A 21,289-nucleotide genomic window follows, 5' to 3' on the forward strand; every position below is an offset into this window, starting at 1 on the left:
CCATCAATCTATCACTCTTCTGACATTTTTATTGCAAGACCAATTCTACCAATTCTTTGTACTAATGAAAAGTTATACTCTATCACTTAAGAGAAGCAAAACCCATAATCACTTGCACAGTCACTTCTCTCATATGCATCTATATTTTACCCAAAAGCTTAATTTAGTAAACTATATTTTAAGTAAATACCCAAAAACCCTTTTTCTAAAATACCCTGGTTATACTAAACCACAGTGGAAACATCCAACGTCTCTGGCTCTGACTAAGAAGGCAAAGTCAGTTCCATCTGCTGGCAAGGTGATGTGTTCGGTTTTCTGGGGTTCCAAAGGAGTCATACTGGTGGACTACCTCCAAGTGGTCAGAACATGAATGGCCAATGTTACACTAATCTGCTTTGGATGGCTTTGACCATGTTGAACTCATTGAGCATCCTCTGTATTCACCAGATATGGCACTCCCAGCTATCCACCTGTTCCCTAACTTTAAGAAAGTACTGTCGGGCATGCATTATGCGAATTAGGATGACATCAGTCCATTGGGGTCAGGCACTCCAGCATCAGTGGCAGAAGTGTGTGGATGTTGGAGGAGATCATGTTGAAACATCATTAGTACAGCACAGTCCATTGGGGTCAGGCACTCAAGCATCAGTGGCAGAAGTGTGTGGATGTTGGAGGAGATCATGTTGAAACATCATTAGTACAGCACAGTCCATTGGGGTCAGGCACTCCAGCATCAGTGGCAGAAGTGTGTGGATGTTGGAGGAGATCATGTTGAAAACATCATTAGTACAACAGAGATCATCATTGTTAGGCTCAGATAGTAGAATGTTCAAAGATAATCTTTCTTTGAAAACTAGTGTAACTTAGTAAGGATACAAATTTATGGATGAACAACTTCTTTATTACAATTAAGAGCGACGTTTAGGTGTAGGTTCTAACACCGTTATCAAGCAAGTGATTTACAGAGTGCAGTAAGCAAGTATATATACATGTAATTGTAATAAAGAAGTTGTTCATCCATAAATTCTTATCCTTACTTAGTACTCCAACTTCTAAATGCCTATCAAAGAAGTTAGTGTAACTTACCCAAAATAATACACTATTTTACCCCATCTTTCATTTAGACCATCAGATGACAATGTAATTAAAAATGGGTGACTCCAGCTGTTGCTGAAGAACTCCATTGTTTGATTGGAGTGAGTTAAGATTTAACGTCACATCGGCAGTATTTCAGCCATATCGTGACGAAGTTTGATTGGAAGTGTCTTTTTCTGGTCCTCTTGTTCCAGGCATTTCTCAATACATGTAGTTCCAGTGAAAAAAATGTCCTTGTTTTTAGACATTGTATTTACATATCACTCAGTCCAAATGATTGACAATAATCTCTTGTCAAGGATCTTGTTTGTGTTTATTTGATCTGCTCTTGGGGGTGGTTGGAAGAGAGTAAATGAAATGAATTGAATTGATAACTAGGGATTGCTCCTTCCTACACTTGATTCAGCATTTAGAGATAGCGAAGCTACCACTTGGGAAATGGCTGGTCCATAGAAACATGAATGTGTATCAGTATTTGGTCTGAACATGGTCCAATTGATTAGCGAGATACTATCATCAATCTGTGTGTAAGGTTTGAATTTATCATATTCTTAGCAATGAGTTAAAACATGTCTTTTGAAAATTATGTAAAGAAAATCATGTCAATCAAGCAATTTAAAAAGAGGCCTTAGATTGTTTTAGAAAATCTCATTACAATCTAATGGATATCGGAGGACACCTCTATAGGAGGTCGTGTCAGGTGAACTTTCTGATCAGCCAATCAGAGGCCTCTCAATTTTCATTTCTTGTTATGAGTATTCAACCCAGCATTTCTTATTTCTGTATCTCGGAAACAAGCTTTTTTGACCTATCCCGCTTGTACATAATGAAGGCTGTGGATATATAATTGACTCAGTCGTTTCATAAAGGGGTACAATCAAATGCACATTTGTGTCCATCGTTGATTTTTTTTAATGAAAATCAAATTTTCCGAATTGAGGTGGGAGAGAAATGAAGCCCTATTGTTTGGAATGCTGACATCTGATTGGCTGAAGAACCCAAGCATCTTCAATTGGAAGGTTCACCTGATCCTTTGATCTAAACGCAAAGAGGTATTGTGGAGCAAAAGACCACAAAACATATGCATATTTATCTTGAAAAGTAAATACTACTTAAAAACATTTAAAAGTCTTCGAGGCAGGTCAAACTGAAATGAAAAGTAAATCAGATTTACTACAATATAACTTTGTATTTTTCTGTTCCTGAGAAATGTAAAATAAAACAAGAATTACTATCTATCCTCCTGTTCCACTCCCTCAGTAACCATGGTGACATAACATGATCCGTTATTTGCCTCTCGGGAGGTCAACATTTAGAGAGGTCATTAGAAGTATGGTGCTAAAGAGCCTTTAATCTTACCTGCCAGTTTCAGTCCTCTGTGTCTGAAGTAGAACTCTCTGCCTTACTGTGGGCCTTGACTTCTTCAAGGGTCTCTGACAACAAGCCCACCTGAGAGGGAGAAATGGTGGTTGGAGAAAGAGTAAGAAAAACAATGACAATCATTTATCAATCATGGAATTCTCATTGATATTATGCGAAAAGTTTCAAAGGACTTTCAAATGTTTGCTTTGTGCAAAGTCTTTTTTTTGTACGACAAATTTCCTGATGTTGATGAGTGAGTATGGTTTTCCGCCACTTTTAGCAATATTCCAGCAATATCACAGCAGGCACAGACCCGTTGAAGATCCAGGGTAGAATAGGACAGGCTCGCTGACTTAGTTGATGCATGTCAGCGATCCCAATTGCGTGGCTCGATGCTCATGATATTAATCACTGGATTGTCTGGTCCAGACTTTATTATTTACAGACCACCGTCATATAGCTTGAATATTGCTGAGTGTGGCAACCAACCAACCACAGCAGGCGCACCAGAAATGGACTTCCCATGTTATGGAAAATTGAACCCGGGTCTTTGACTTGACAAACTAACACTTTAACCACTAGGCTACCCCACATACACTTCATCAGACAAAGTAGGAGAAAGAAAATGAATCTGACCTGTGAGCTTCCAGCTTCAGAAGCTGATGATGATGGCAGTTCAGACTCTGCACAAGTGCCATCAGCGGCACTGCTTGAAGATGCAGATGTCTTGGGTTGGTTGACATCTTTATCTGTTTCCCTTGCCTCTGGTGTCCACGGCGTCAGCACTGCAGGGCTACTTCTGTCTGATGTGGATGTCTGGAGTCTGGAGGCTGACGCTTTCTGCAGGCTTTCAGGTCCTCCAGGTTTTGGATCCTCCTCATCTTTTGTCCTTGGAATCTGTACTTCAGCCTGAGCAGCTACAACAAGAGACATCTGAGCCAATGTGCCACTGCCTGGACTCTCCTTCCAGGCAGGAGTAGGACCTTGTTCAAGGGTTTTCTTTCTAACAGCACCATTGGACTTAAAGCGTTTGAGCTTTGTATCTGGGTCACTGCAAGAGTCTTCAGTATAAATACCTACAGCACCGGCCTCTTCCTTCAAACCCTCACTATCTACAGGTCTGGGAGCTGGAGTTTCAGAGGTCTTTTCATGTCTGGAATGATTTGATGGAAGGATGGCTGAGAGACCAGTGTCATCTCTGGGTGTTGTAGTCTGGCTGGGTGGATCTTCACCACTGATACCTTCGGACTCAGTGAACATTGTGGTTGCTGATCCTGCATGGCTGTCCTGATGGACGAGTGTGTTGCTCTGTGGAGCTTGTGCCATGGAACTGAAGCTGCTGGAAGAATCCGATGATGGCTGTGAAGACAGGGTTTGGAGGGGTGGGGATGGAGTGTTTTTTGGCTCTGTTACAACCAGTGCAGAAGTGGCAAAGTTGTTGATTGGAGGCAATGGAAGAGTTGTTAAATCTGGACTTTCTTTACATGTGGGCATGATGCAGGTTCCCGTAGATGGTGGAGATTGTAAACCTGCAGCACCGGCAGATGAAGCAGCTGGAGTGATGGTACCCTGGCTGAGTCCGCCTGCTTCAGGACGAGTTGCTGCATGATCACAAACAGGTTCAGCTCCTTGAGATCGGTCGACCACAAATCCTGTGCTTGGTCTACGATCTGCAACTGGACCCTGTTCTCCTTTCCTGATTCTCAGTCTCAGGCCCATATCATGGATAACTCCAGTTTCGTTTTGCACAGCTGGGCATGTTTCTGCTTGAGGTTCCCTTTGTGCTTCTTGTCTCTTTTGTTCAGAGTTTCCTCCATAGAAAAACCTGTAAATCAACTGCTGTAACTTAAATTTTCTTTCTTGTAAGGTTCTAATGAGACAAAACTTTTTTAGGTATTCTCCTCTCTCCTGTGAAAACTTGTCCTTCAAGTAGTTTTCAGAAGGCTCCTCTTCCCCTGAAACAATTTCAGAAGTAAGTAATTATAGTGGCTATTTTGAATTTTGATATTTTGATAAGGTGCAGCTGGTAGATGATCTGACAATGAAACAATTATCATGGCCTGTCATCTCATTACGTTCGGCATATGTTTTAATTTGTCCACATGTTCAAAGAAAGTTTTGCTCTTGGTATTTGCCTATCTGATGAATAATATGATCTTGCTCTTTTAACTATTCTTTGAATCTTCCCATGTCTGAGATAATTTTGAGAGTGAGATCATACAATGAGAATTGTTGGTTTGGAAGGAATGTTGACAATATCAGAGAGCCCTTATCACCATGATCACTGCTTTTAGGTGTAAATTAATGTTGTGAAGATCCAGGTTAGAATTGGTTATCAGCAACCCATGCTTGTCGGAAGAGGCGACTAACGGGATTTGGTGGTAGCTGATTTGTTTCACACAAGTCATCCTCTCCCAATTGCATGGATAGATGCTCATGATGTCAATCCCTGATTGTCTGGTCCAGACTCGACTATTTACAGACCGCCGTCATATAGCAGAAATATTGCAGAGTGCGACGTTAGACAACAAACATGTTACAAACATACCTGATTCTTGACAGTTCTTGAAACAGAGATTCCAGACTGTGACGAGACACAAGAGGCATCTGGCAATGAAATCACGCAACATGCCAGGGTTGATGATGGGCTTTTTGGGAGGAGTGTTTTTACCGTCCATATTGAAGATCTTGAAAGTAATAAAAACAAAATGTAATTATGCCGTGGATTTCATTTGAAAATCTTTGTTGACATGATAATGTTGTTGGCTCAGTTGTCCTTTGTGCTGTGCAGAGTTGTGCCCCTTTGGCTTGACAGATCCAAGCTCCTTCCCAGCGCGTGACACCTTCGTTACACTCTCGGTAAAGGACTATCGCGGTGTGGAGCTTGTGACAGATCATGTGGCTCTGGGATGGAGCCCCAGATGTCCCTGATTATGATCTTTGGTTTTTCAGCAGCATACCCTTTCCTTGCTCGTGGCTTTCACCAACGTGGTAATCAGAGTGTGTTTCTGTATCCTAAATATCATATATAAAGAAATTGAGCAAGTAGGCATCGCATTAGTGTGTCATACTCACTCTGAAACAAATATATAAATACAAAGTCTAGGTTACTGCAGTAGGAAAATTAAGAAATTCACCTTTTTATTTTATTATGAGTATGATTTATCAAATGTGTTTTTCTGTAAACTATGTTCATTTCAGAGACAAGATGTTAATCTAGCATGATGCTCATGATTTTGATCACTGGATTTTCTGGTCCAGACTCGAATATTTACGAACCGCCATCATACAGCTGGAATATTGCTGAGTGCGGCGTTAAATAACAAACAAACAAAACAAAAGCATATTTATCTGATCAGGACATCAAGTTTATCAGATTGGTTGATCAGATAGATAAAACTATCCATGATCATGATGATAAGATGAACGTCAAAGATGGCTACCGTTCGTCCACTATGCTTGGACTTCATGGAAGAACTGAATTACTGTTCAAAGCAGCAGAGCTACAGAGAAGCTCCGTATTTGCATAAAATCCCCCCCCAAATATTCAAAACCCAATTACTTTCAATAATATTGCGTACAGAAATGCATGCATTAAATGAAAAACTCAAATGTATAAAAACAGCTTGCGTAAATATCTAATGAAGCTTTTTCAGCATGTGCACAGTGGAGCTTATTTCCGAAACACAATTACGAGCTAATTTACTTTCTGAGTCAAGCCTATAGTAGAACCATTATCCCGCGATATGCCAAGGAGAGGCATGGGCCACCGAGCCGTGGATGCCCGTGCCTAAAATAAAAACAGAAGATGAGATTGGGTTAAGTGGCCGAGGGTGTGCAGGTACTAGTGGGCTGCTAATTGTGTATAATTGTGTATACCAAAATGCTACCGTTGCCATGGCCACTAGCGTGGCCAACGGCGATTCGCAGCTAGCGCTGCTGGCCTGAGACTGCTACTGCTGTCCGGCCCCCACGGTACGCATATTTAAACGCTACCATTGCTTGGCAACTACCACGCTGCCAAAAGCAGCTACCGCTGCTGGCCTAAGTCAGACTACCGCTGCCCGGCCCCAGGTAGCTGGCCAAAGCAGATCCCACTGCCTGGCCCCATTAGCAAAACCATTGTGCGACTACCGCCGCGGACCCAACTGTCAGCTACCGCTTGACAAGACGACTTCCACCGCCGGGCCTATATACGTGGCAATTGTTTGCCCCAACATATGCTATTTTACGATTCCCCGGCTGAAAAGTCGGGAAAGACAAGGTTCCCACTGAGAAGCAGGTACCGTATTCGACATAATAAGCCCCCAGGGTGCTCTCAAATTTAGAAATGGGGGGCTCTTATTAGAATATTATTTTGAGTTCAAAGAGCGTAAATTTCGGGGTTTATGCTGAAATGTTTATAAATGACAGATATATTTTTCCAGAATTTAATAGCCCATCATTAAGGGTGCATAATACAAACGTTTAATGCGCGAATAAATAGCCTTGTGTACATTTATCAATCGGAAGGGGTGCTAATTAGGATTGTTCACTAACCAGTTTATCAACAAATATCGCCGTGGGCGCTTATTAGAGCGGGGCGCTTATTACGTCGAATACGGTAACCCCGGAAAGGTTCCCGCTGAAAAGCAGGTAGCCTTAAGCACGAGTATTAATTTGGTAGCAAGTTAATTTGTTACTAGCAGTGTAGCCCACAAGAACCCCACCACAAAGCACCAGAGTGCTACCCCACAGAACCTTTATATACTTAAAAAACAATAAAATATTTTTTTTGTAAAATTTCAAAATGTTTACTCATTTTGGGAAAAAACCAATAGAGTTAAAATAGAAACATTCGAGTAAAAACTCAATTGCTCAAATAGTTATCTGGAGCTCTGTTCAGCCCACTCACTCTGCTACTCAGTTGCTGAGATTGAGTGTCAATGAGTTGACTGTTAGACTGGTGGGCATGTTGACCTCGCTCTCTCATTTTGTAATTGTAAACTGGTATATCAATAAAATCTCTTAACTATATCAACAACGAGTATGGAGAGGAAGTTACTTGTTATCAGCCTCCTTGGTATTCTCACATTCATCTGTAAACATTAACAAGTGGTATTTCTTTTCAGGACCGAATGTAAATATAGGATGAATGATCTCTGTTTTTTGTAGAGAAATTTGCATTGAAAGCACGCTCTGGAGTAGACATTGACACATATATGAAGTCTGTTAGTGACATGGCACCAGTTAAAGTGTTTGAACTTACTTTTAACTTGAGTTATAGATGTTTCATGATCTTTGTTTGAAGGCTCTCCTTGCTTGTGTGTCGTCTGGAAAACCTGCAGGGGAATCCCCTATGTACTGTTTTCCTTATCACTGTTCATACATCTCATTGTGGTAATATTTTATTTGTAACATATTATAAGATCAGTTGGTTGTCTCATTTATCATGTTTATGGCATTGTTTTCTCCTTCTCAATTTCTTCAAAGCATTTTTATTCAAATCAAGACTATTCATTATATTCAGCAAGTGTGTGCATTATCACAATATGAGTAAACTTGTGGTAAATAGTGTGTGTGTCTGTGTGTATTGTGTGTGTATCTGTGTGTGCTGTGTGTGTCTGTGTGCTGTGCTGTGTGTGTCTGTGTGCTGTGCTGTGTTGTGTGTGTCTGTGCTGTGCTGTGTGCTGTGCTGTGTGTGTCTGTGTGCTGTGCTGTGCTGTGTGTGTCTGTGTGCTGTGCTGTGTGTCTCTGTGTGCTGTGATGTGTGTCTGTGTGTGCTGTGCTGTGTGTCTGTGTGTGCTGTGCTGTTTGTGTGCTGTGCTGTGCTTAGTGTGTCTGTGCTGTGCTGTGTCTGTGTGCTGTGCTGTGTGTCTCTGTGTGCTGTGCTGTGTGTCTCTGTGTGCTGTGCTGTGTGTCTCTGTGTGCTGTGTGTGCTGTGCTGTGTGTCTCTGTGTGCTGTGCTGTGCTGTGTGCTGTGCTGTTTGTCTGTGTGCTGTGCTGTGTCTCTGTGTGTGCTGTGCTGTGCTGTGCTATGTGTGTCTGTGCTGTGCTGTGCTGTGCTGTGTGTGTGCTGTGTGTCTGTGCTGTGTGTCTGTGTGTGCTGTGCTGTGCTGTGCTGTGTGTCTGTGTGTGCTGTGTAACATGTTGAGGAGAGGGGGATGGTTGTTGGTGTTTGGGGACAGAATTGGGGAGGGGGGGGGGGTAAGTTGCTGGTAGGTGGGGCAGGGTGTTGGTGAGTCAGGTATGGAACTGACCATTTTATATTCTTTTGGAATAGTTTTTAAATTATAACTATAAGCCAAAATATTTTGGTAAAACACATTGTAGCAATGTAATTTCTGTGGCAGACAATTTCTTTCTTTTTTCAAAAATATAAAACAATTATTTTTTTCAAGATTTTTTTATGACAATTTATTTTTTTGAAAAAAAGGTCCCACTCCCCTCTCCTGAATATTTAGTGGTTGGCCCCTGAAGTGTTGGTTGTTGGGCGGGAACTAGGTTCATTTGCACTAAGTACGTGTTGACATCAAAACTTTGTTGCACCAGACTCATCCAGGTTGCACACATATCGGTACGTATTAACTATACTGGCAGTAGTATTTCTTACACTTGTGGCAAATGTAATTCTGGAAATATTATCTAGGTGACCAAAATTACTGGTTGTACTGGTAGCCAAATCTGACATGCTTCTTGAAACAGAACCACTTCTGCTGTCACAGATGGTTTATTCTCAGCAACTGAATGGCTGGGGATGGTGAAACATTTCTTTGATGACTTTTGTTTCTTCATATTGGTTGTCATGATTAATTTTATTCAGAGAATCCAGTTTCCCAGATAGCCCAAAACTCTCTAGAGGGGCACGGGTGGCTCAGTCGTCTAAGGCAGAGTTGCGTCACGTGGGCACGCCAGAAACCTTTGTTTGTGGGTTTGAATCCTGGTTCGCCACGATTATGTTTCTAGGTTTGTCAGCACCATACCCATGCTAGTGGGTTTCACCGAAGTGGTAAACGTTTGAGACCTGCATCACTTCGGGCTTTCCTCCCATATTAAGCTGACATGCCGTGATATAACTGGTATACTGGTATACACACCACCCCCCCCCCCCCCCCCCCCCACACACACACACACACACTCTCACTCACTCACTCACTCACTCACTCACTCACTCATGATGGTGAGTTAGCTTCATTATCAAAACCTTACCTGGACTACCACTGTTTGTACTTCACAACAGTATTAACAGTTTAAGAGCTCCCTCTAATTTCCATCATAAAGAAAACAAAATGGTGGCTAACTATTGCCAGTATCCTGGTTGTTTTTCTTTACACTTTACACAAACTCTACCGACAGTAATATTAGATTTACAAAGAATTAGGTCCACAAGATAGTGCATCCATGATAACAACAATAGGTTTCGATGTTTTGTTTTAAGTCATATCGGTATGTCGAGTCTGCAGTGTACTGATTGAATGTCACATGTAGTTTCACTTCTGTTACAAATAAAGAATAAGGAAACTGTGTATGCAGATTCCGTCCCCCTTAGTAACTTGCTCCAGACAACTTGTTACAGAACTCCCCAATATGAGGAAACAGGTGAATCCTGGTTCATTGGTCTTCACAAACCTTTTTCATGCAGACTGTTGCAGACGGTGTTACAGGGGCAGGTAGCTTGTTCCTCTTTACCTCGGATATTACATGGGGTTATTTTTAGGACAACATGGTGTAGGTATATAGTGGGGGGGAAAATGACGCAGTGGGATAGTCAGTTTTTTTCTGAGAAAAATGTATGTAACAATGCAATGCTATGCATGACTGTTAAAATTAGCAACAGTGTCTTGTTCCGCTTGTGTCCTTGACCTTTGGTTGCTCCACCTAGTGGTCAGAGATAACACTTGAATATCTTGCCAAGATTATGGCATGATATTTGAAACCCTTCATGACGTGGATATTTGGGCTCGATTTAGCTGTTATTATCCCGCGCCCAATAAAGTTGGCAGGGGATATAGAAACGGGCTCAGTCCGTCCATCTGAACATTTCGTTTCCAGAGCATAACTCAGAAACCGTTAAATAATTTTAACTTTTAGTAATTTATGAATTCTTCTTTTAAATGCCAAAAACTCAATCAGCTTGTTATCACTGGGGACTTCAATATGGACCAGACTGTCCGTGACAACAATGCACTATCCATCCTCATGGAGCAGTTTACATTCGGTCAGTATATCAGCAAACCAACCCACACCCTTGGGGGTACACTAGACCTGATCTTCTGTAATGAGCCCATCTCAACAGGAGTCTTTGCAGTTCCATACACTGACCATCATCTTGTGTGGGGTGTGACGGAATGGGAGTAGTATATTGAAGTGACTATCATTATTTCTTTGTGTGTTAATCAATGTGGTAATGAACTGAACTTTTTGAATCTTAATATTTTGCATTTAATCTACTTGAACTGGTAATGACATAGTCACATATCACAAACTAATACCATTTATGTTTCTTAACAAATATTCCATGTAGATATTATTACAAGTCAAACTGTGACTTGTAATGTTTTTTCTTTCTCCCACCCTAATGAATTCAGTAGTACATGTAGTAACTGGTTTTGTCAGTTTGTACTTCCATCATGTTTTTGTGGAGAAGGTTTCATTTGTTTCTTGAACTTCATAGAAATTGTGTTTTGCAGCATTATATTTTTTAGATGCTCCCCTTCTGCCTTTTACTCCTTACAAAGTTTTGAATATTTTCAAATGTATGTGTTTGTTTGATCAAATTTCACTGTTGTTGACATAATATACACTTCATTTGCTGGGCAGGAGACTTGGCCACGTTAGTGTCAAACTCTTCTTTTTTTTACAAATTCTATGACAACAAGTTCCACTTTGGTTAAAAAAGGTTAGGGTTTGTTCAGATTTAATTATGTCATAAATTCTGCAACAGGGGTGGGGGATATAGCCATGTTAGTGGCAAACTCTTGTTATCTCTTGCAATATTGCCATCTTCTCTTCAAAGCGGAATTGATTGCCTCCACGGTCAAGTGGTAGAGCATCTGTCCGGAGAGCAGAAGGTCGAGGGTTCAATCCCCGGCCGCATCATACCAAAAGACGTCAAAAGATGGTACTTGTTGTTGCCCTGCCTGGCACTCGGCATGAAGAGGCTAACACAAGGACTGGTAGGCTCGCAGTCATAGCCTTAATATTGCTGACTATAGTATAAAACACTCTCCTTGCTTACACCCAGAACACCGCCTCCGTGGTCTTGTGGTAGAGCGTCTGCCCGGAGAGAGGAAGGTCCGGGGTTTGATCTGCGGCCGCATCATACCAAAAGACGTCAAAAGATGGTACTTGTTGTTACCCTGTCTGGCGCTTGGCATTAAGAGGCTAACACAAGGACTGGTCGGCTCGGAGTCAGTATACTGTGTCTGATTGGGGTATTCATTTTAAACTGCGGCATGGTATCTCAGTGAGCTAGCACTATAAATCGTCATCAGTCCGTACTAGTACAAGCAGCCACACAAACACACACACGTTCATGCACGTCGCTATATAAGTGCAATAATCTTGGACGCGACATTAAACCCCATTTCACATCACCTACACCCAGAACAAGTAATATCAGCACCTTCAAATGGAGACCGCCTCCGCAGCCTAGTAGATCATGAAGATAGAGCTTCTGCCAAGAGAGTGGAAGATAGGTGGTTCCATCCCCATCTTTGTAATACCAATATGAGTGCTATGTAACTACAATTATCTTGAACGCAACGTTAAATCAAGAATCAGGGTTAGAAACTAACAGTTTTTGTCCACTAGTCCTTATAATGATAACATATAGCAAAACCCGTAAAATGGGCCAGTTTCTAGTAGTCCTTAGGATACCTTTACTATTGGGCAGTTTGGTAAGGACTACAGGACTAGTGCCAATTTCTAACGCTGAGACTGCAGGAAACACAGACTCCTGACAACAGTGTAGAGAACTAACATTACAATGTTTCGGGATGTTTACCGGGTGGAACAAGAGACAACTTGAACAATGTGTACAAATTTATTTACATGGAACTGAAGCATTAGATAGTCTCATTATAATCAGGTCTTAGTTCTTGCTACCGCTAATAAAAGATCTGAGGACATCCCATTACGGGTCTCGTCAGAATGACTTTTCTACTGACCAATCAGAGTGTCCCTTTCCAGATCCGGAAAGCGACAGTTGAAATGTGTTTAGATCATACAACCTCAAAAAGGTTAACACGGGGTGTTCTGAATGACAGCTAAGGGCTTTACAACTGATTGTTTTCAAAATTACCGTCTGCCAGTCGTCGTGTGGGATAAACATTTGAATGAAAGCATAGACCGTGGGAAATACTGCCATACAATCCTTGCTACCTGTTTGACATTCCAAAATATTCTTTTGTATGGTTTTCAAATTTTAAATAGAGATCTTTGTCAAAGTTTAGATCAAGCATAGTCTAGAAGGGGATTCGACAGTTTGAAACTGGTTCTATATTGCTCAAGAAAGCTGCTTTCTGATTGGCTAATGTTGACTTTTTGTTAGTCATTTCATTGGTTGGTCAAAGTTCACTGAAGGTCGTTCTGACATGACCTGTAATGGGATGTCCTCAGATCTTGTAGTGAGAACTAATATCTGATTTTAACGAGATTGTATATACAATTCAAAACATCAACATCAGAAAACAGTCAATTAGGAGATAAACATACAGTGTTTTCAAAGTACTGCTAGGTTGCCTGTAGATTTAACCGCGCTAAATTGAATTTGGAACAGAACGCTGAGCTTGAGGTTTCAAATGTTGAATTTAGCGCAGTTAAATCTACGGGTAACCTAGCTCTACTTTGAAAAGACTGTATGTTTTATCTCCCTTCTACCCTGACTAAATATAACATGAACTCTTTGGTGTTTGCAAATATATTGAGTGAAGCGGCCTGGGTTGAGTCCAGTATTTTGAGTGGGCTGTTGATCTGAAGTAGGAAATCACTAACAACAGCCTTTAAACAAACTTGGTAGCTTACCAAGGTGCTATGCTTATATGCTTTCAATACCTGTCATATATATATAGGCGCCTGATAAAATGCCATGGAATGGATGCCAATACATGAGTATTAGCGAATGCACAAGAAACCATTAGGCCATGAAAGACAGGAGGAGCTAAGGGGTGGCTGGAGGGTAACACAGTTGAGTGGTTTGCGACAATGTAGAGAGTAACCTCGGGTTAATAAAGGTAAACACTGTGACGTCATGTCCGTCTTACTGGGCATGCGCAGACTGTTTAGAAGTGCATTGTGGGATATAATTACTGTAACATGATCCAGACGGCATAAAAAACACATTCGGGTGACAGAGTTAAGAAATCGTGTTGAATATAAACGTATTGAGGTGATTGACCTATAATTGGTATATTAAATATGAACACGTAAGTACTGTTGTTGTTGCACAAACTAAAATATCCAATTACCATTAATCAAAATATGGTGCTGTATATTCTCAATCAGTTTGTTTACAACATAATACTTCACTCGAACATATGACAGGCATTGAAATCACATAAGCATGGCAACATAACTTACCAAGGTGCCATGCTTATATGCTTTCAATACCTGTCATATGTTCGAGTGAAGTATTACAGTGTAAACAAACTGATTGAGCATATACAGCTCTATATTTTGATTCCGACCATGCTAAAGTTAATATTTGAAATCTTCCGCTGCACGCTCTGTTCCAAATTCAATTGAATGCAGTTAAATCTACAGGTAACTCTCCCTACATTGAAAACACAGTATGTTTATCTCCTAATTAATGTAGTAAATTTGGGACCTTAAATGTGGTCCTGTGATGACCGTCCAGTTTTGAGAGATACCTCTGTATATATATTTATGACACTTTACTGATTATTTATCTGAAGTTTTGTTGTTGATATCTCACACAAGTGAAATAACAGTGTGTTTGTGTGTGTGTTAGTTGGTAACGTCACACTCAGCAATATTCCAGCTATATGACAGCCGCCTGTACTAATGAAGTCTGGACCAGACAATCCAGTGATTGACATCATGAGCATCAATCCACACCGATGGGGTACGATGACATTCAATCAACCATGTCAGCGAGCCTGACCACCTGATCTGTTGGGCCGCCTCTTATGACAAGCATGGATTGCTGGGGACAAGTTCTACTCTGGAACAAATGAAGTTATTTCATTAAGACATAGAAGATATATTTAGCTGTAGAAGTATTGCCAAATATCAATACATGTGAAAAGTAATGCAGAACATATTGTGACACCTTATTTTTCAATACATCAATACTTTGATGTATTGTGACATCTTAAAGACTTCATGTGCGACAGGGTACCCTGTGGTTAAAGCGTTCACTCGTCACGCCAAAGACACAGGTTCTATTCCCCACATGAGTACAATGTGTGAAGCCCATTTCTGGTGTCTCCCCCCAGCCACTGGGATATTATCTAAAATAAAGTCATAAAATATTGTTTGTATCTCTACCATGTCTGAATCGAATGAATATAAGGAGGAAGGATTGCGATAGCCATTGTTCACATCAATAAATGAAATAAGATTTCTAAGACTGGGTAAGCAGCCTCTGTAAGTTGATTCTTGGGAGTCTATTTGGAAGTCCAAGCATTTATGGCCAGATTGTTTGAGCACCATGTTGTTCACTCACCCAAGGTATTCAATAAGTTTGAGACACCTGGTGTCTCCAATTCCACAAGGTGTGACTGACTCAACTATATCCTCCTGGTTCACAGTGGCACTGTTCACAGATCCTCACTGCAGCTATGACCAATGTCAGAGGAGATGAGGATGAATGTGTCTTGAAGATGACACTGAATTGTCCTCTAGAGTTCCTCATTCTGTTTCACCTTCTCCTCGATGTCCTCATCTTCATCTTCCTTGCCTCCTTCTTCCTCACCTCCATGTGACACTTCTTCAATGGAGGCAGGAGTCACAAATGTTCTTAGTTTGGATTCTTGTATCAAGTCCTTTCCATCCTAGAATTATTGAAAGTTGGTATGTAAGTTTAAATTGCTTCAACCAAGTGGCAAATAAAGTGCTGGCTAGGAGATGGTCAAGTAGGCCTTTGCTATTAATGTCATCATGAGATTACCCTGATCCCTGTAAAGGACTATGTACATCAACCACAGGTAGCAGATGCTGCACTGTTTGAAATGAAGGGTGTTCCTGGGGCCCTTGAGGTTTTAATCTCGGGACCTTCTATATGTTTCCTTGTTAGCAACTGGGCTCTGACTAGGACACTAGGACTTTCATACTTAATTAACACAATATTGACAAGTGATTTACTATGACTAGAAGTTTCTGATATGAAATACAAGAACAAATGAACTACTTACCTTTAAATAAACTTCAAATTGATAGTTCCTTGTAGTGTCTCTGTTGGGCCCTGAGACTGATCTGTTGTCTAAAATGTACTGTCTTTCTGGGTCCCATGACAGTCCTTCATTGTATCGTTGCCTGTGTGTACTATCTTGAGATTCTTCATTAATATATCTTTGTCTGCCTCTGACTTCTGATATCTCAAGATCATTACAAATTATTTTAGTTGTATTTGGTTCTTCCTTATGGTGTTGTTTGAAGTCTTTGGTCTTCGATGATGCATCATCCCCTGTTCCTGGTCCTGGCCCAGAGGCATCAGTGTGCCCTGAAGGATCTGCAGCAGTGTAAAAGAATAGACAGTGAGGCTGTGGCACTGCAGAAAGGAAACTTGGGTACTGCCAATCTGGTACCTCTACTGGGAAGCTCTTCTCAAACAGCGGTGATCCTGTTTGTTCAGCAGTTTGCTCATCAGGAGTGGGTTGTGCGTGGTCTATGGCAGGTCCCCCTGAGAAGAGTTCTTTAAAATTTACTGGTTCCGACATATTTGTTCTTGGTAGGTCAGATTCAACTTCAGTTGATGGTTGTACAGGAGGATCAAGTTGAGTAGACTGAGAGGAGCCATGCTGTTGACTGACTTTGTCTGTCAGATAAGTGAGGAGATCTTCCCTGAAGTATGGCACGGGTGCACTTACTGAGGGCATTTGTGGTATATCTGTGATTTCTTCATCACCAGAATCCAAAGACCTTTCTGAAGCATCATATTCTTGTAGTTTTGTGGGTATTTGGTAACTGTCATGGCCATGTGGATGTGTGAATTCTTGATCGCTGTGCTGAGGATGTGTGTCATCTTCAGTTTGTTCAGATTCTGACATTTCTTCAGCTATAGATCTCTCGTAGTAGTAGTCTTGTAGTTTTGCAGGTAAACTGTACCTTTGGTAAACTGTGTCTTGTTCTTGGGGTGGACCAGGCACATCTGCGGTTTGTTCCCTACCAAGTGTTGCATCAGAACCATCTAACTGCAGAGGCTCTTTACCAAAGGAAAGATCAGGCCTACCTTGTGTTTGTGGCAAAGGCGAGGTGTTTTGACCTTGTTTGTGTGATTGAATTGGTTCCTGCTCTAACGATTGGCTTTTTGGTTGTTGAGCAGGTGCAGACTCATATGGATGTATTAGTTCTCTGATTCTGCCTTTGTAAGAGTCAACAAAAGGATCAAGCTTGCTGTCTGGTCCTTCTGTAGTAATTACATTGGATGGATCAGTTTCTTGCGATAGTTTTTCAGACACATATTTAGTCTTACTCTTATCAGCTACATCTTTGGCCTTTCCAGATAAATCATTCATGCTTGGAATGTAATTCTCAGCATCAAACCAGTACTTGCCCTCAAATCCTGTTTTGATGTCTGGATTTAATAGATGCATATCATTTTCTTTCTCATCAAAGTAACTTCTGTGGGTTGCAGAGTCTCGGTCAGAAACTTGCTTCGTATCCAGAATGTAGCCTTCATCATTTTGGGAACGAGTTGGCACCGGTTTTTCCTTAACACCAGACCTGCTGTCTTCAGCAACATCTGGTCTTCCTTCTTCTGTACCCAGCCCTCTTCTGTATGACCCCTGGACAGTGTTTCTATCAAACTCAGAACCAATTGCTTCAGTCAGCAATTGCATGCGTTGTCTGAGATCAAATGCTTCTATTGTGTCAGCCAGCGTGAGGTTTTTCAAGATTGTTGACAAGTATCTGAGACTTGAGGATGGTAGTGCTGCTTCTATTGTGTCACTCAGCGCGAGGTTTTTCAGCATTGTTGACAAGTATCTGTGGCTTAAGGATGGTAGTGTTTTCTGCAGATTCTGAAGAAGATCCTCAGTTTGTTCAAGTGCATGCTTATCATTGCATCTTGTATTTCTGCTTTCATAAGCCTGTCTATATAAGCTACACATTTCCTCTATTCTGTGTGTCATGTATAAGACAGCATATGTGGTGATACCACTATCAGTTGCTGAATGACCAGATGTGATTGTAGATGGGTCTGGTCGTGGTAACACAGGGGAGAGAGACTCTGTTGTACAGGCAATATCTTCAGAATCACTTTCTCCTTCTGATAATAGGTCCTGTATGGCTGCCTTAGGAATTGTTTCCTTTGGATCAGTACACACAGGAATTAAACATAGACAATTCTCATTGTCGTGTTGCACTGGTATAACTGATTTTGGACGGGTATTGTCAGGATCCTGCAAACAATTTTCATTCTGTTTAAATATTTCTCTGTCTTCCCCTTTGAACGTATTGATGTAAGAGCGTCTGTTAGCTTCTAGACCAGATGACACAGGTTGGTCAATAAGGTAATTGTATATAAATGAACCAGTGGTCTTTTCTGTTGTTAGGCCATCAACCCATGTCTGGTCCTGTTTGGCTGAAGTTCTGTGGGGCTCAATTGTTTCCTTTTCAGATGTATTTACTTCACTCATTGATTCTGAGTCACAGTCACCAGTGACTACTTTGGGATGTGTTTCATCTGGATTGTTAAGGTAAACATGTTGTCTTTGTATATTGTCTTCAAGTCCACTGTCAAAATCTTTGACTGATATGATTGTCTTAGAATAAGTGTAGTCTGGTTCTGCAACTTTAGGGTCTTTTCTTAATGTCAAATGTTGGCTGGTGGCAATATTGTGATTTAATTCATCAACTTGAATTACCACTTTTAGGACAGTATTGTCTGGATCCTGCTGCAAATTATATCTGATTTGTCTTGATTCTCCATCTCTGCTATCTTCAATTCCACTATCTGAATTATTGTCATGTACAACTCCCTTTGGGTGAGTTCTGTCTGGATCCCTGCTTCTGCTGGTGAATCCTGTTAGAGATGTTTCGGCAAGAGTCTTGGGGTCTGTTCTTTCTGGATCTGCAGGTTTCCTTTGATTTTCATTTCCGAGTCCATCCTCTTCTTCACATGGCTTAAATGTGTTCCCACAGTCTGGAGTTTCAGAACATGTCTGGTCATCAATCAATGAACTAACAGAGGACACAGAACTTGGCCAACTGATTTCACTTCTCACTTCAACTGTATCTTGGTTCCCACAGTCTGGAGTTTCAGAACATATCTGGTCATCAATCAATGAACTAACAGAGGACACAGAACTTGGCCAACTGATTTCACTTCTCACTTCAACTGTATCTTGGTTCCCACAGTCTGGAGTTTCAGAACATATCTGGTCATCAATCAATGAACTAACAGAGGACACAGAACTTGGCCAACTGATTTCATGCTCCTCGTCACCTGCATCTGTGGTCTCATGGTCCAGAATGTCAACAGATGTCTGGTCATCCATTATACCCTGAGTAATTGCCGAAGAGAATGTAACTGTGCTACATCATTCACATGGGCTACAGAATCAGCACACACCATCTTAATGACTGCAATGGGAGGAGAGCAAGTCTGTGGCAGGACCGGAAAGTCAGAGCTGGTCTGCTCTGTGTGTGTATGCTTGGATGTTTTGTACTCCTGGTGGGGATTCTGGTTTGGAATTGGTCCCCAGCAACCTAGGCTGGTTGGAACATTGGTCAGCTGGTCATATACTCAGGCTATTGACTTGGTTGATTTAATGTTGTTCAACCCTGATGATGCTCATAATATCAGTCATCGATTTAAAAGGGCCGTCATAGAATAACAAACAACAGACAAAGAAAGTACTCCCTGCCTAGGAAGACCGTATCCAATGGGATAAAATGAGTCTGTGGCATCTCAGTGTTTTGAGATAAAAATAATGTCTGTCTCACTCTTCCATGTAAGCAGAACAGATGGACACAGTTTCTGTTTAGGGTGGGAATGTTTGGATGGTCAAACTCCCTATCCAGGAAGATGATCCAGGAGCTGCCAGTCACATCGTGCAGTTCTCCTTGATACAACCTACAACAATACCTCTTCCATCCAACTGTCCAATGAGATATTAACCTAATCACCTGGATAATCAATGAAGCCCATTTCCATGGTAAACCCATGACGAAATAGAGTAAAGATTGGTTCTATTTTGTTGGCATTAAGGTCAGATTTCATATTTCTGTGGTTGATGGGTTTTTTAATGGCAAGATGAGATGAGAAGCCTGGTGATAATGGTGGCAGATGTTGGCTTCTTTCACTGTCTTCATACACAACACAGAGATGACCAATGAAGGCGGGTCGCTGTCCAAGAACCCTGTAAAACAATATAAGTTGTAGCAGGATCACGAGGGGTACATGGGGTTTTATGCATCCTGCGTTAGGTTATCTTACCCACATGTTTTATTGTGACGTTGTAAAAGAATTAACACAAATTCAAAATTGATAGAAAAATTGATAATTTGTTCTATGTGACGTGACTTCCTTTGACCCTGGAAAAACATGCAGCCTTTTGTATTGAAGCAGGGTATAAGGGATTTATTCTGCCTCTCAGATATCAACATGCAGCCTTTTGTATTGAAGCAGGGTATAAGGGATTTATTCTGCCTCTCAGATATCAACCTGCAGCCTGACTTCCTCTTGGTGGGGGAAAAGAGATTTAGTCTCCCACTGAAAAATTTATTACCCTTCAAAGCAGGTTACACAGTGTTTTATCAAGATCACATGGACCAATCAGATCTCATCATTCTGACGGGGGCACGGGTGGTCCAGTCGTCTAAGGCATTGCAATTCACTGTGCAGAATTGCGTCCCTTGGGCACGCCAGAAACCTATGATTGTGGGTTCGAATCCTGGTTCGCCCCGATTATGTTTCTAGGTTTGTCAGCACCATACCTGTACTTGTTGGTTTCACCGAAGTGGTAAACATCTCAGACCTGCATCACTTTGGGCTTTCCTCTCACATTAAGCTGACACACCACGATATAACTGTAATACTGTTAAAAGCGGCATTAAACCCAACTCACTCACTCATCATTCTGACATGGAGACATGATAATAACATTAATAACTTAGCATTTCAGGCCAAACAGAATTTAGCTTGACTGTCTCAAAGGACACTTCAGCTTGGAAAAAGCTTGTAAAGTCCTTTGCTTTGTTTTGGAATGACATAACCTTATCATTGGATGAGGTGTTGAAGGAAATTGGCAGGAATTAATATCAGTATTGGTTACACAGAACCAAATGTTTTCCCATAGACTTCTATAGTAACGTTATGATTTCTTTTTAAATAACTAAGCATTCAACAGCTATTACCTGTATGTGTGTGCACAGTTTGGCCTTAGAGCAGCAATAAAAATAAATAAAAATGACTAGCTTAGTCAGCTCCTTTTCCGAGTACCGGAAGCTAAACACACCACCCCCAGTTTCGCACCAAATGTCACCTACTTGAAAATAGCTGTGGTCACATTCAGCATAAGTCATCATGTTGAAAAAGACAGTACTAAATAAAGAAAAACATGGTCAGTTTTAATAACTGGATGGATGTACATTTGAAAGACATAAAAATCTTACAGAATACCCTCCAATCACAGCCTCCAGATATCTCTCGATCTGCACTGAAGCC

At 41.1% G+C, this 21,289-nt stretch overlaps 3 protein-coding genes across 3 annotated transcripts in view; 1 reads left to right on the plus strand and 2 right to left on the minus strand.

The window, feature by feature from the left end:
* Positions 1 to 21,289, plus strand: part of LOC139472969 (anaphase-promoting complex subunit 5-like) — a 130,070-nt gene that overhangs the window by 25,536 nt on the left and 83,245 nt on the right. The gene's annotated exons all lie outside the window — the stretch shown is intronic.
* On the minus strand, positions 1,867 to 10,115 carry LOC139472968 (uncharacterized). Its single transcript, XM_071255456.1, has 5 exons — positions 10,066 to 10,115; positions 5,006 to 5,144; positions 3,094 to 4,412; positions 2,455 to 2,544; positions 1,867 to 2,242 (listed from the first exon to the last, which is right to left on the minus strand). Exons 1-4 carry the CDS (start codon positions 10,072 to 10,074, stop codon positions 2,464 to 2,466), a joined length of 1,548 nt encoding a protein of 515 aa, XP_071111557.1. The 5' UTR covers positions 10,075 to 10,115; the 3' UTR covers positions 1,867 to 2,242; positions 2,455 to 2,463.
* On the minus strand, positions 14,902 to 21,162 carry LOC139472967 (uro-adherence factor A-like). Its single transcript, XM_071255455.1, has 3 exons — positions 21,112 to 21,162; positions 15,813 to 19,982; positions 14,902 to 15,452 (listed from the first exon to the last, which is right to left on the minus strand). The coding sequence occupies exons 2-3, from the start codon at positions 19,116 to 19,118 to the stop codon at positions 15,300 to 15,302; spliced, it is 3,459 nt and encodes a 1,152-aa protein (XP_071111556.1). The 5' UTR covers positions 19,119 to 19,982; positions 21,112 to 21,162; the 3' UTR covers positions 14,902 to 15,299.

This window comes from Haliotis cracherodii, unplaced genomic scaffold (assembly GCF_022045235.1).
Source record: "Haliotis cracherodii isolate W230 unplaced genomic scaffold, xgHalCrac1.p SCAF_26, whole genome shotgun sequence".
NCBI classification, from domain to species: domain Eukaryota; kingdom Metazoa; phylum Mollusca; class Gastropoda; order Lepetellida; family Haliotidae; genus Haliotis; species Haliotis cracherodii.

Bases quoted from the DNA above. Each gene is read 5' to 3' on its own strand.
- LOC139472967 (XM_071255455.1), bottom strand. From the start codon at position 19,118: ATGGATGACCAGACATCTGTTGACATTCTGGACCATGAGACCACAGAT. The intron at 15,453-15,812 runs GTAAGTAGTTCA...CAATAATTCTAG, and splicing joins AATTTGAAGTTTATTTAAAG to GATGGAAAGGACTTGATACA.
- LOC139472968 (XM_071255456.1), bottom strand. The intron at 4,413-5,005 runs GTATGTTTGTAA...AAATTGTTTCAG, and splicing joins CAAGAACTGTCAAGAATCAG to GGGAAGAGGAGCCTTCTGAA. The intron at 2,545-3,093 runs GTCAGATTCATT...TCTCCCTCTCAG, and splicing joins CTGAAGCTGGAAGCTCACAG to GTGGGCTTGTTGTCAGAGAC.